The sequence below is a fragment of the Camelina sativa genome, chromosome 11 (genome assembly GCF_000633955.1).
Source record: "Camelina sativa cultivar DH55 chromosome 11, Cs, whole genome shotgun sequence".
NCBI lineage: Eukaryota > Viridiplantae > Streptophyta > Magnoliopsida > Brassicales > Brassicaceae > Camelina > Camelina sativa.
This window is the reverse complement of record NC_025695.1, coordinates 24,332,698-24,345,055: the sequence shown is the minus strand read 5'-3', so window position 1 is coordinate 24,345,055 and position 12,358 is coordinate 24,332,698. Positions and strand designations below refer to the sequence as shown.

Here is a 12,358-nt window from a genome sequence, read left to right as displayed (position 1 = left end):
CACTTCACTTGAACGTCAACGAGTACCATGTCCAAGGTTTCACTAAATTTTGTTGTATAGGTCTTCCAGGTATGAAGAACCCGAACTTGAACTTTCCATGAACTCTGGTAAGGCTTATTATCCCGGAGAAATGCAAAGGATGCAGCCATTGCCAATACTTTTTGTGTGTTTAGCGACTTTTAAAGGAGAAATGGTAAGTGTTTTGATGATTTTCATAATGAGTTTGAAGACCATATTTATAGATGAATAGTAGTTCAGGGTTTAGCTTAAAAAGTATTAATGTTATTTTTTTGTGAAAGCAAAAAATCTTGGATACGCGCTAAATTAGAATGAATGATGATTGATTTACGGGAAAGATTCAATATATGATCGTAACAATTTAGAATATTTTTGAGATTACGAAGAGATTATTTAGGCGTGATTGATTGAGTATATGATTGATTAGGAATGTTTTAAACTACTCGAGTATATGATAAGAATATTCCTTTCGTGTTTTGTTGGAAGGAAGAGGTTTAAAATTTAATCAGAAATTTAAATTGAACCAAATTGAATTTATTTTGGGTTAGATAGTCTGATTTCGCTGACCCGATCCACCAACATGTCGGGCTTGGTAAAACGCACGTCCCTTTGATTAAACGGGTCGGGTAATTGATTCTCTTTTTTTTTCTGACGTTTGTATCCCTTTCAATTTCGAAAAGGCTAGTCCTTCTTATTAAATTGGATAGCAATTGCTGTAAATATAATGAGGATTTCAGACATTTACCCAAACGTACTTCTCTTTTAATTATATAGAGATTTAACATTATATGATTCGAGTAGGAAAAGTTCTGATCATATATATCATACTCGAACTAATCAGTTCTAAATTCTCTGTTATTATGTCAGATAAAAATTGTAACACCCGCGAACCGAATTCCTGGTTTAGGGATGCAATAGGTGCATCGGTCGATACAAATTTGATTTGCTCGGTCGAGTTTTAAGTTAAATGCTGCATTTTGGGTGAAAGAAAAACCCTTAACTCGAGTTTCTGTCTCATTAGTCGTGTTAGCCGCTTTTGAGAGAAAGAAAAGAGAGAAAAAGTGTTTAGAAGTGTTCTTGAGCGTTCTTGAGGTTTTGGGAGATTGGAAGTTGTTCCTGTAGAGATCTGTAGCTGGGATCGTTGTAGGAGCTTCCTGGAAGTGTTTTCTTGCTTGTTTGAGGTTCAGAATCTTCTTGGCAAAGGTAAGTGCATGACCATGGCTTATCTAAGCTGGATATTTCTTTGACATGTTTGTTTATGTGTTGTTTGGCTTGTTAGAATGTTATCTGAGATTTTGTGAGGCTTTCTTGTGTCTTGTGATTGAGTTTGTTGCTTTTAGGAACGAAGATCCAGCGAGAAGCTTTGGGGAAACCGATGCTCGGCATGTACGTCAGTCGATGCACTTTGTGCGTCGGTCGATGCAATGCGAGGATGACACAGATTGACCTAGGAGCGTCGGTCGATGCAACTAGTGATTTCATGCTATGTCGAGCATGCGTCGGTCGATGCAATGTGAGCATCTGTCGATGCAAGTGAACCTTGCATTGGTCGATGCAGATTATGCGTCGGTCGATGCAATCCCTTTTGGTGTCGGTCGATGCAATCCCTTTTGGTGTCGGTCGATGCAAGTTTGGCGTCGGTCGATGCAGTGCCTGGTTTGTTTGTTGATTGTTGATTGATGGTTAGAGTATCTCTGTTGCTTGTGTGTATAGCCCAGTAGATGGGAGGATTGCATTACTGAGTGTTTATAAAATACTCATGCATTGCAATTTGTGTTTGTGGTGCAGGTAAAGACAAAGTGTGATCATGGAATCAAGGCAATGAAGAGGAGGATTTTCTAGTGGCTCGCTTGTTTGTCTGACTTCTGTTAGGTTGCTAGAGTCGAGTACTAGAATATTGTTTAGGATTGCTGGTTCTCTGGTTTACGTGGTTTGGATCATTAGTTTATGATTGGAATTATTATTTGATATTGGTTATTGGTTTATCGGATATTGGTTGGATATTGGTATTGTTTATTATTTCCGCTGTTTGGTGTGATTGTGGTTAGGTTGCTAGTGGGTATGGGACCACTAGCTGTAGAGTATATTTATTTATTATTATTATTTATTATTTATTATTTTTAATAAAATGGGTCGGGTCGTTTCAAAAATAATCATACAAGTAAAAAATAACAAAGAGGGTGTATTGAAACCATAATTTTGTAGAATTTGATGGGATTTAGGAAATTTGGAATTTTGATAGATTTTAGGGAAGTTGATATGATTTTCTATAATTTTTTTTCAAATTCCACCTAAAACCATAAGATTTGGATTTCTGTATTTTTAACTAAATAAATCCTCTCAAATCCTCCAAAATTCCTAAAAATCATCATTTCAATAACAGTGGATTTTAAAGTAGATTTTTAAATCATCAATCCAATAATAGTGGATTTTAATAGACTTTTTAAAATCCATAATTGAATAATATATGATTTATAAATTTTACACAAATCACTAAAAATGTGAAAATGAATACATTTTATCGATTCTTTTAAAGTTTAGAAATGGCATATTTGACTAGATCCTTGCGAAGTGTCTTGCCCGATGGAGTCTTTGGTATGGAGTCTATAAATGCGACCTTTCTTATTTTCTTATATGGTGCCACCTGTTTATCATATCAACTAAAATCCATCACCTAAGTTACAAAACATTACATAATTGAATTGAGTTATATATATGGTTGTGATCATGAAAGCACCTGTTTAGAAATAAATTCGATAACTTTTTTCTCACAGAGATTGCTCTCAGGTTTTCGTGTCACGTAAGCCATCGGATATTGTCCTGCTTCTTTATCCGGAAACCTTTGTGATGCAAAGAAACAGATAAAAACTTTATATTAGTTTCAGTAACAGGAGCCAGAAAATTTAGTCATAGGAATCATAAATTTTTTGTAAGAAAAAAGAAAAGAAAAATTATTATAATACCATAAAAATGATATAAAGAAAAAAAGCTGTGGACAAAAAAACTATAACCAGAAAAAGCAAACCGAATCAAAATAAATGATTTCTTTTAATTGTGGTTAGCCTATATACCTATTTGCTTGTCATTTTTATTAAGTTTTTGATTTTTGGTTTGGTTGGTTAACACTTTTTTTTTTATAACTTAGAGTAAATTTTCACACCTATGGAAAGAATGGTCTGGATCAACAGAGTGACTCTTCCACCAAGCTAGGACCACTAGCACACCACCTCGTGGTTTGAATTATGTTAACAAATTGATTGATATATCATTTCTATCATTTTTTGTTTTGTAAAAAAATACCGAATAATCTAAAAACTGGAACCAGGCTAAAACCAAACCGATTTACATCTGATTTTACCTTTTTATAAAACTATTAATTCATAAATCTGAAACAACTAATTGATAACCAAACCAAATAACATACAATTTTTATATGATTTTAATTTTTTATTGGGGTATAATAGGATAAGTATTTGATGGGGGTCAAAAATATTTTATGAAGGGGGTCAATTTAAATTTTTTATTAGAATCTAAACCATTTTTTGAAAAATCATGGGTGTTAATTGACCCCCATGATTTTACATTGCCTCCACCACTAATTAGTTTTATGATTAGGATGAGGTACGGTTTTTCGGTTTCCTTTTGGTTTGGTTTTTATGATTTTATGGTATTTAATTTAGTTTTATAAAAACAAAATCCATATAGAATTATAGATGCAGTAAATTCATCAGTTTTGTTATTTTGGTTTTATGGTTTAAACTGAAGTATAAATAAATTATAAAAGAAAAATTAAGAACTTACGGAATAACTGCTGCGTCGAGAATATCAGGGTGATTCAGTAGGAGAGCCTCTAGTTCAGCTGGAGCTACCTATTATATAATCCAAAACATTATGTGATTTAATTTCTGAAACATGGCAAACTAATTATATTTATCCCAGAGGCAAAATGAAAATATGATTTAACCTGAAAACCATTGTATTTGATTAGCTCTTTCAATCGATCCACAATAAAAAGAAATCCATCGTCGTCTATATAGCAAAGATCTCCTGTTTTAAGCCATCCTTCTGAAGTAATAATTTCTTCTTCATTTCTAAAATAACCTTCAAACACAAAAAGGTGCATGACTATGTTAGAACTTAGAAGAGATCATGACAAAAAAAACCTAGTACGATTTGATGGAGCATGTTTTATTAATTAAATAAAATATTATATCTAATTTACCTTTGGCAATAGAAGGCCCTTTAAGCCAAAGCTCTCCCGTTTGGTTCACACCCATGACCAGGCCTGTCTCCGGATCCACAACCCTCGCTTCTGCACCACACGACAACAATCCCACCGCACCGTATCTCCGACTCTCCTCTACAGAATCTATCGAAGTTCCTGCACCGTTGGATTCCGTCAATGCGTAGCCTTGATAAACATTAACCGTTGGATATTTCTCCATAAACCTTTCTGTAACCTCCTTGCTCAACGGTGCTCCACCGCACCGCACTGTTCTTAGAAAACTAGCGTCGTACTTCGCCTTTATCTGATCCGCTTTGTTTATCATGGCTACTAAAACTGGAGGCACGAGAATCAGAGTCGTGGCTCTGTATTTCTCAACCGCTGCCAACACCTCGCCGAGCTCGAACCGAGGTAGAATGACAACGGTAGTACCTGACGTCAAAGTGGCCATAACAGAGTTGAGCAAACCAAACGTGTGGAACAATGGAACAGTGCATAGGAAGGTCTGTTGTGGCTGTTCAAATGGCTCCGCAATGTATCTCGCCACATGTGCTATTAGGTTCCCGTGAGACGAAATCACACCTTTGCTTCGTCCTGTTGTCCCTGACGAGTAAAGCAACATCGCTGTATAGTCTTTGTTAACTTGGTTTCTCACTCGTTGTCCACTTGGTTCTTTCTTCATCATCTCACCTAATATTCCAACCACTTTGAGTCCTCCTGGAGCGCGTTGAATAGGTTCAACGCGGTCCAGGATGATGGAGATACAGGAACCGGAGATTTTATGAGCCAGTTCCGGGGTTGTAAAGGCGAGCTTTGGATTACTATCGGCAATCTGTATAGATATTTCACCGGCAGTATTGAGAGGATTTGCGGTGGTGACGATAGCGCCGAGAGACATGACTGATAGACAAAAGATGGGGATGGTGATGGAGTTGGGAGAGAGGACGAGGACAACGTCGCCTTTACGTATTCCCACATCATTGTGAATACAGTCGGCGACACGATCCACTGCTCTCCATAAATCAGAGAAACTGATGCGAAGGTCCATGCGAGCGTCTATGAAGGCAGTTGTGCCACGGTGTGTTTGGGATGAGATGAATGTGGTGACGTCGAGCGATTTGTTTAAAGGAAGAGCCAATGGTATGCGTTTACTGTAAAATGTGGAGTTTGCTTTGCAGAAACCATTTTTTGGATTGATCAGTGATGACAATATTTCGGAATTAGTCATTTTTTTCAAGTTAGTATTAGATTGTTTGGTGGATAGCTCTTAGACTGTTACTATATTTATATTAGAAAAAATAAGCTGACACAGACGGAAAGACCAATCAAGCACTGAAATGGGCGTTATTGGTTGGTAAATTTAATAGATTTTTAAAGACTTTAAATGTTGTGTAGAATATGTTATTATTAGATCAAGATTTTTTAAAATTTTATTAAATTTTAGTGTTATTAGTTTGTGATTTGTAAAAAAATCATTTAAAATCTTAACAAATTTAGGTTATCAGATTTAGATTTTTATAAAGTCAATAAAAGCTTTGTGTTATTCAATTAAAACAAAAAAATCTAGGATTGTTAATGAATTTAATCTATATATACATTTTTGGAGACATTTATAAAATAAATCCTCAAGTTGGCACTTATTTACAGACATGCCATTAGCATTAAAGAATTAATTTAATAAACAAATTAACTCTACTTAGATTTGATTTTTTTTTATAGAAACTATTTGTTTTAAAAGGTAACAAACATAATTGTAAATGAATACAAATTTTATTTTCTTATTTTATAAGGAGGTGAGTGAAAAAGTATTGTTCTTTAAAAATTTGAAAAACTGATTTGATAAAAAATGACTTTTAACCTCACATACTATATTTTACTTTCACGAGTTTCGTATGATGAGTTTTTGCGAATTAAATTTTTTTGAACATGTTGCGTGATCCGCCTAGCATGGCGGGTTTGGACTATAGAACCAACACTAAAACTATTAGTTTATTTCATATACTATAGATTTGTAGTCATAGTTTGGAAAATTAACTTATAAATTATTTAGTATATGAACTACAAAATATTACATATACTACAACACGTTCTTAATATTCGAAAAAAAAAATTGTATACACATAAAAATATACACTAACATACCATACATGCTTATACATCTGTTTAATTATAGAAAATAAAACTAAGTGTTTTAAAATTGTATACTTATCTAATAACAAATTTAATGTAGTTAGGTTATAAACTATATAAAATGTAAGAAGAAGAAAAAATATTCTAAACAAAATTATAAATTAATTAGATAAAATTTAATTAATTGGAAATTTGAAAACTAAATAAATTAAAAATATTATTTAAAATACATTAATTTATAATTTAGTCATGCGGTGTACTGCGGGTGAAAACCTAGTTATTATATTATTGATTCATGATTTTACACATACTGAGATTGTTTAGATTACTTTATGTGAGAGTTATTGGTTTGGAATTTTAATAGAATTTTAAAAACTTTAAATGTTATGTAAAATCTGTTGTTATTAGATCAAGATTTTATTAAACTATGTTAAAGTTTAGTGTTATTAGTTATTGATTTGTAAAAATCATTTTAAATCTTAACAAATTTGGGTTATTGAATTCAGACTTTTATAAAGTCAATAAAAGCTTTGTGATATTCAATTAAAACAAAAAAATCTAGGATTGTTAATGAATTCATTTATTATGTTATCGGTTCATGATTTTTCACACTTTTTTATAAAATAAAGTCATGGAAAGTATCACAAAAATACAGAAATTGTTTGAATTACTTTACAAAATTTTAGAAAACTATAAAATATTCTCTACCAATCCTTAAAGTTTTTTCACTTATTCATTTTTGATGATTTCGTTGAAGTTTTCAAATTTTTTATAAATTAGCATCTAACAACACCGCACAAATCTTGAAATTTCCACCAATTTGTCCTAGTCAAAACTATTGTTTTCGTTTTGTTTGTAGTACATGTAGCAAAATTAAAAAACGTGATATAACAATTTTTTTACGAAAATCTTATACCGAAAGTATTCAAAGTTAATTACAAATACAGTGTAAAACTAATATATTATTATAATTTTAATATGAAAGTGGCAAGACCTAGTAGAATCTAGATGTAGTTCCAGTTTATTATTTTTCCATGTCAACTATCACTAAACATACAAAGACACTAGACAGTGGGTATGTCTGTACAAATCTACGAAACTGACGACCACTACTAATCAGGTACTTGTTACATCATATATATACTTAGGGTTTATAAAAGGGAAAAAGATGAAACAAATTAGGTGTACTGCGCTATCATGTTTTAGCGTTGGCTATAGAATTTGCTATAGGTCTTAATTTGGCTATGAAATCTCTAATATGTTGTCATAGTTTATACAAGTTTTACAACCCTATTACTCATTTTGAATTTTCACAGTCCGTACTAAAATAATTAATAATAACTAAATAAATAGATCTTAATTTGCCCATGATATAATAGTTGTTATAAACAAGTTTTACAACCCTATAGTTCATATTTAATTTTTACATTTAGTACAAACAACAATTAAACAATTTTTTAAAAAAGTACTGTCGGCACTACGACACATTTCGATCTGTCGACATTTTGTGTGCGTTGTCATTTCATTTATTGTTTATTTTTCTATGTTTTTAACAAATCAAATCTTATATTCGGCCTAATAAAACTAGGAAATTACACAGTTTGACACTCTTCACATATAAAACGCAATCTCTTGTTATGGCTGAGACGAGAGATTAATTAGAAAGAAATTTTCACATATCATTCAAAAAAACATTTTCTTTCACCAACGAATGACAAAGTCATATTAACTTCTTATGAAATAATCACTAACTAAAAACTAACAAAAATACCCTTATAAGTGGATAACCAGCTCTTAGTTTGGTAAGCAAACCATTGCAATTGTTTAGTTTCTATAAAACAAAAATTAAAATTAAATATTAGGTGTAATTAACCTTTAATTGTTGTCCGCCGGCTTAAAAATACAATTTTTTTGTTTCTGGGGATATTCTTGTTGTCCACCGGCTTAAACCTCTCCTCTTCTAGGCGTCGTATTCTACCTTGTATTCTATCTTGGTTGGAACCAAGTTTATCAATAACATCAGTTGACAAAAAAAGTGTAATTAACCTTTAAGAGAACTAGAAAGAGGGAGAGAGAAGAACACGAAGTTCACTATCTCGCCAAGTAAAATTTAGGTAATTTGGGTAAGATTAATAGTTAGCCTACTTAATCCGGCCAGTTTGGGTGTCTAAAATACCAGCGAGTGGGATGTTTGCAATTCTGGCATGTTTGGATGTGTTAGAAGATTCAGTGAGTTTGGGTATGTATAATTCCAGGGAGAAGAAAAAGTGGAGGAAATTTTCAGTGAGTTTTTGTGTGTAGACCTCCGGTGAGAAGAAGAGGAGGAAATATCTGATGTGTATGGGTGTGTAGAACTCTAGCGAGAAGAAGAAAAAGAGAAAATTTCCGGTGAACAATAACGAGAATATTAGCTAGGGTTGCTGAAGAAGATATGTGAAAGATGACTACAAAATTACAATAATATCCTTCATCAAAACTGATTTTTGGGCGTACACTAAACAAAAAAACGTTACGTACGTACACCAAAATGCAACATACACTAAAAAAAAATCCTTACCTAGTACATATTTATATACATATCTTATATTTTTGACACCTCTATAACTATGTTCAACTGTATGTATATTTATATTTAATGTGGGATATCGATATGGTCATGAAACTTTGTGGAATCCCTAGACCAACAGGTGATCTACAAAAGTTACGTATAGGCGAGTGTCAGTCGACACCAGGCGGGTGTCAGTTGACACCACCCCTTTCAGCAGGCGGCAAATACCTGTTTTCCTAGTTTGTTTGTGTTTGTTTGTTGTTTGATAAACATTAGATTCTCAATTGCTTGTGTGTATAGCCCAATAGATGGGATGATTGTCTCACTGAGTGTTCATGAGAATACTCATGCATCACAATTGTTGTTTGTGGTGCAGGTAAAGGTAAAGTGTGATCGTGGAATCAGGACAATAAAGAGGAGGATGTTCTAGTGGCTCGATCAGTTGTTGTCTGGCTACTGTTAGGTTGCTAGAGTTGAGTCCTTAGAATGTGGGATAGGATTGCTGATTCAATGGTTTTTGTTGGAATGATTCATTGGTTTAGTTATTATGGAATTATTATTATTAAATCCAATAATATCGGGAACAATGAATGGTTTCACCATGTTGTGCTTCACGAAAGACAAAGAAATATTAGAAATGATGAAGATGATGAAGATAATGGTGGTGAAAAACATGCCTTTTTATAGGATACTAAATAACTGCATTTTGATTATCACAAAAGCCCTCTTCATCATCTTCATTGTTCCCGATTTTGATTATATGTTGTGAAGTATAACATGGTGAGACCGATATTTGCAACATTGACCGCAATTTCAAATCCATCTATGGAAGAAACTTGTGGGCGGATGAATAATGGCAAACCTTATGCGCATAATGTTAGACAAATACCATATAAAAAAGAAAATGAACTTCCTAGAAACTGGGAGATAAATTCATTTGATAATTTTTCTCCGTCATTGCTTGAAATCTCTTTGTTTCTCGTGTATTTAACCTTTTTTATGAAAATCTGGACTAAAACAGTTACATCTTTTTGATGCGGAAAGATATAACAAAGATCTAGAGATGTTGTTAGTTCAAAAAAGAAAAGAAAAGAAAAAGATCTACAGAGTTATGGGCTCACTGAAGCAATGCGGTTTGCATTTCATATAGTAATTCATTTCAGTATTGGTAAATCTTCAAAACCAAAAAAAGAAATAATAGTAGATACAGAATATATAATTAGATTTCAATGTTTTTTCCCTACTTACTCATACCTAATTCTTTCACTTGTTTTAATGTATAGTAAGGTTATGTGTCAAGCTTAATTGATCACTGGCTAGGATAAAAAAAAATTATGAAATTCGAGTGTTGAGTCAAAGTTTAAAAGTAATGGAAATTTTCTTTTAGAATAAGCCTCGGTTTTAATAAATGTGGCTGATGTTTTAGAAATTTTCTTTCGGCTAAAATTGTTATTTTCCAGTATTATTATAATATATATATATATAAACATCTTGTAAGGAAATTTTGATATTCTTTCTTGGAGTTTTAAACTATTTACCTAAATTCGAAACTAATATTTATCATATTTAACAAAAGTTTCCTAAAATCGCTTCATAATAAATCTCAATTACTATTTTTCAAATTCCTTGTCTGCTTTCATCTTTATATGATTTTATTTGTTTTTTAAAATATTTTATTACATAAAACATATCTACAATAAAAATAGAAGGTTTTTTTTGCATATGTTGCAATTTGAATTTTCTAAAACAGACATATATTACTCAATCGAGTTTTTTAGAAAGTGTATATATAACGTTCTATATCGGATATAAAATTTTAGACAATGGTTAAAACTATTATAAATAAGACTAATATGCTTAAGGGACGAGGTTATATAGCAGGACGGTTTGGATCTGAACAAACGCGCCGACTCTCTGCACTTGCATCGATCCTCCCATCTACTGGGCTATACACAGAAGTGAAAAGACAAGCACAATCAAATACACAAATAAACAAGTAAACCAAACATCTCCGAACAAACATGCCGACTCTCTGCACTTGCATCTATCGACGCACTCTTTGCGTCGACCAATGCAACATCCTTGCGTCGACCGTCGACCGGTGCTACATCCTTGCGTCGAGAAATGCGATACCTTCAAATCCCTAGATGCATCGACCGATGCAATGCCTTCTGCATCACCGTCAAAATCTAACTGCGTCGACCAATGCGCTACTTGAATCGATTGATGCAGTCACGTGACGGAATGCTGATAGACAGGTTGTCACCCAGGGTATCAATCCCCTATGCAGTTGTAGTACAAAGGGTTATCAATCCAAATGGTTGTGTATTGCTAGCAGGAAGGATATGATCAGAACAATGCAAGTCAACACAAGCAATTAGGGTTTTGGTTCTAACGATTCCTAAAATAAACAAATTAAAAGAATATAAACAAGTAAACCACACGACCTAAGCACTCAATGCAAGCAATCGAGTATAGGATTGAGTGGGGTGATCGAGTATGCAAGTGAGATATGAACAGCTCGAGGTATTAATCGATACAGGTTATCGTGTACCTGATCGGGTAAGTAGTCGAGTAAGTGAAAGAAATGCAAATAAATAAAATACGAAAGTTCCTAAGGATGGGGGTAATCGAATCCTAAGTGTTCTAGACCAGTACGGATGCCTTACATGCCTCAAGCAATTATTTCCTAGACAATGAACCTCTAAGACCTTGTCACCACACTTTCGCACTAGCAACAATCAACCTTGAACACATTACCACACTGTCGCACTAGCAATATGAACAAGCAGGCATTAAGAACGATTCATTATTGTCAGTAGACTTAAACTCATCTAATTTTGTTACTCAGAGTTAAGTAAACCTCTAGCATTGGCTAAATCAAGCATTTTATCTACTCCTTTCGGCCTGTAGCATTTGTAAACGCCCTAGATCTAATCTCAACCTTTCGGTCTGTTGACAACATTAAGAGCACCAATCTAGAAGGAAATCTATCAATCATTTACAATCAACTAAAGCATCCTAACCGATCAAGAACACAAAATCATCTATCCCATCCCTAGAAACTTTACTACACTACTCGGACATAGAAGCGAATAACAAAGCAATCAAAATGAATGAAAATGACATTGTATTAAAAGATAGAGTAGAGTAGAGAAAGTAAAGGATAGAAATCTAAGAAAACTACAAAATAAAAATGCAAAACAAGAAGAAAAATGTTGAGTCGCTCAGTTCTCTCACATAAGCTCTCGCTCTCTGGTTTGAGGGTCTGTGGCGTGCTCCTTTGCAAGCTAGGGGAAAAGGGGGTTTATATATGGAAACCCATTTGACCTAGCTTCCCAGACCTGCCCGATGATCTACTCGATGGGGTACACGAGGGTGAAGTCGGGTTACTCCTCGGGTGGATCTTCGGGTTGCTCTTCATGCTCTTGGATCCT

The 12,358-nt window shown here is 33.5% G+C and overlaps 1 protein-coding gene across 1 annotated transcript; it reads right to left on the bottom strand.

Annotated features, from left to right (window-relative positions):
- Positions 2,471 to 5,480, bottom strand: LOC104724160 (4-coumarate--CoA ligase-like 8). Its single transcript, XM_010442611.2, has 5 exons — positions 4,241 to 5,480; positions 3,983 to 4,119; positions 3,820 to 3,887; positions 2,756 to 2,858; positions 2,471 to 2,662 (listed from the first exon to the last, which is right to left on the bottom strand). Exons 1-5 carry the CDS (start codon positions 5,469 to 5,471, stop codon positions 2,549 to 2,551), a joined length of 1,653 nt encoding a protein of 550 aa, XP_010440913.1. The 5' UTR covers positions 5,472 to 5,480; the 3' UTR covers positions 2,471 to 2,548.

Bases quoted from the DNA above. Each gene is read 5' to 3' on its own strand.
- LOC104724160 (XM_010442611.2), bottom strand. From the start codon at position 5,471: ATGACTAATTCCGAAATATTGTCATCACTGATCAATCCAAAAAATGGT. The intron at 3,888-3,982 runs GTTAAATCATAT...ATTATATAATAG, and splicing joins TCAAATACAATGGTTTTCAG to GTAGCTCCAGCTGAACTAGA. The intron at 2,859-3,819 runs GTAAGTTCTTAA...TGCATCACAAAG, and splicing joins CTCGACGCAGCAGTTATTCC to GTTTCCGGATAAAGAAGCAG.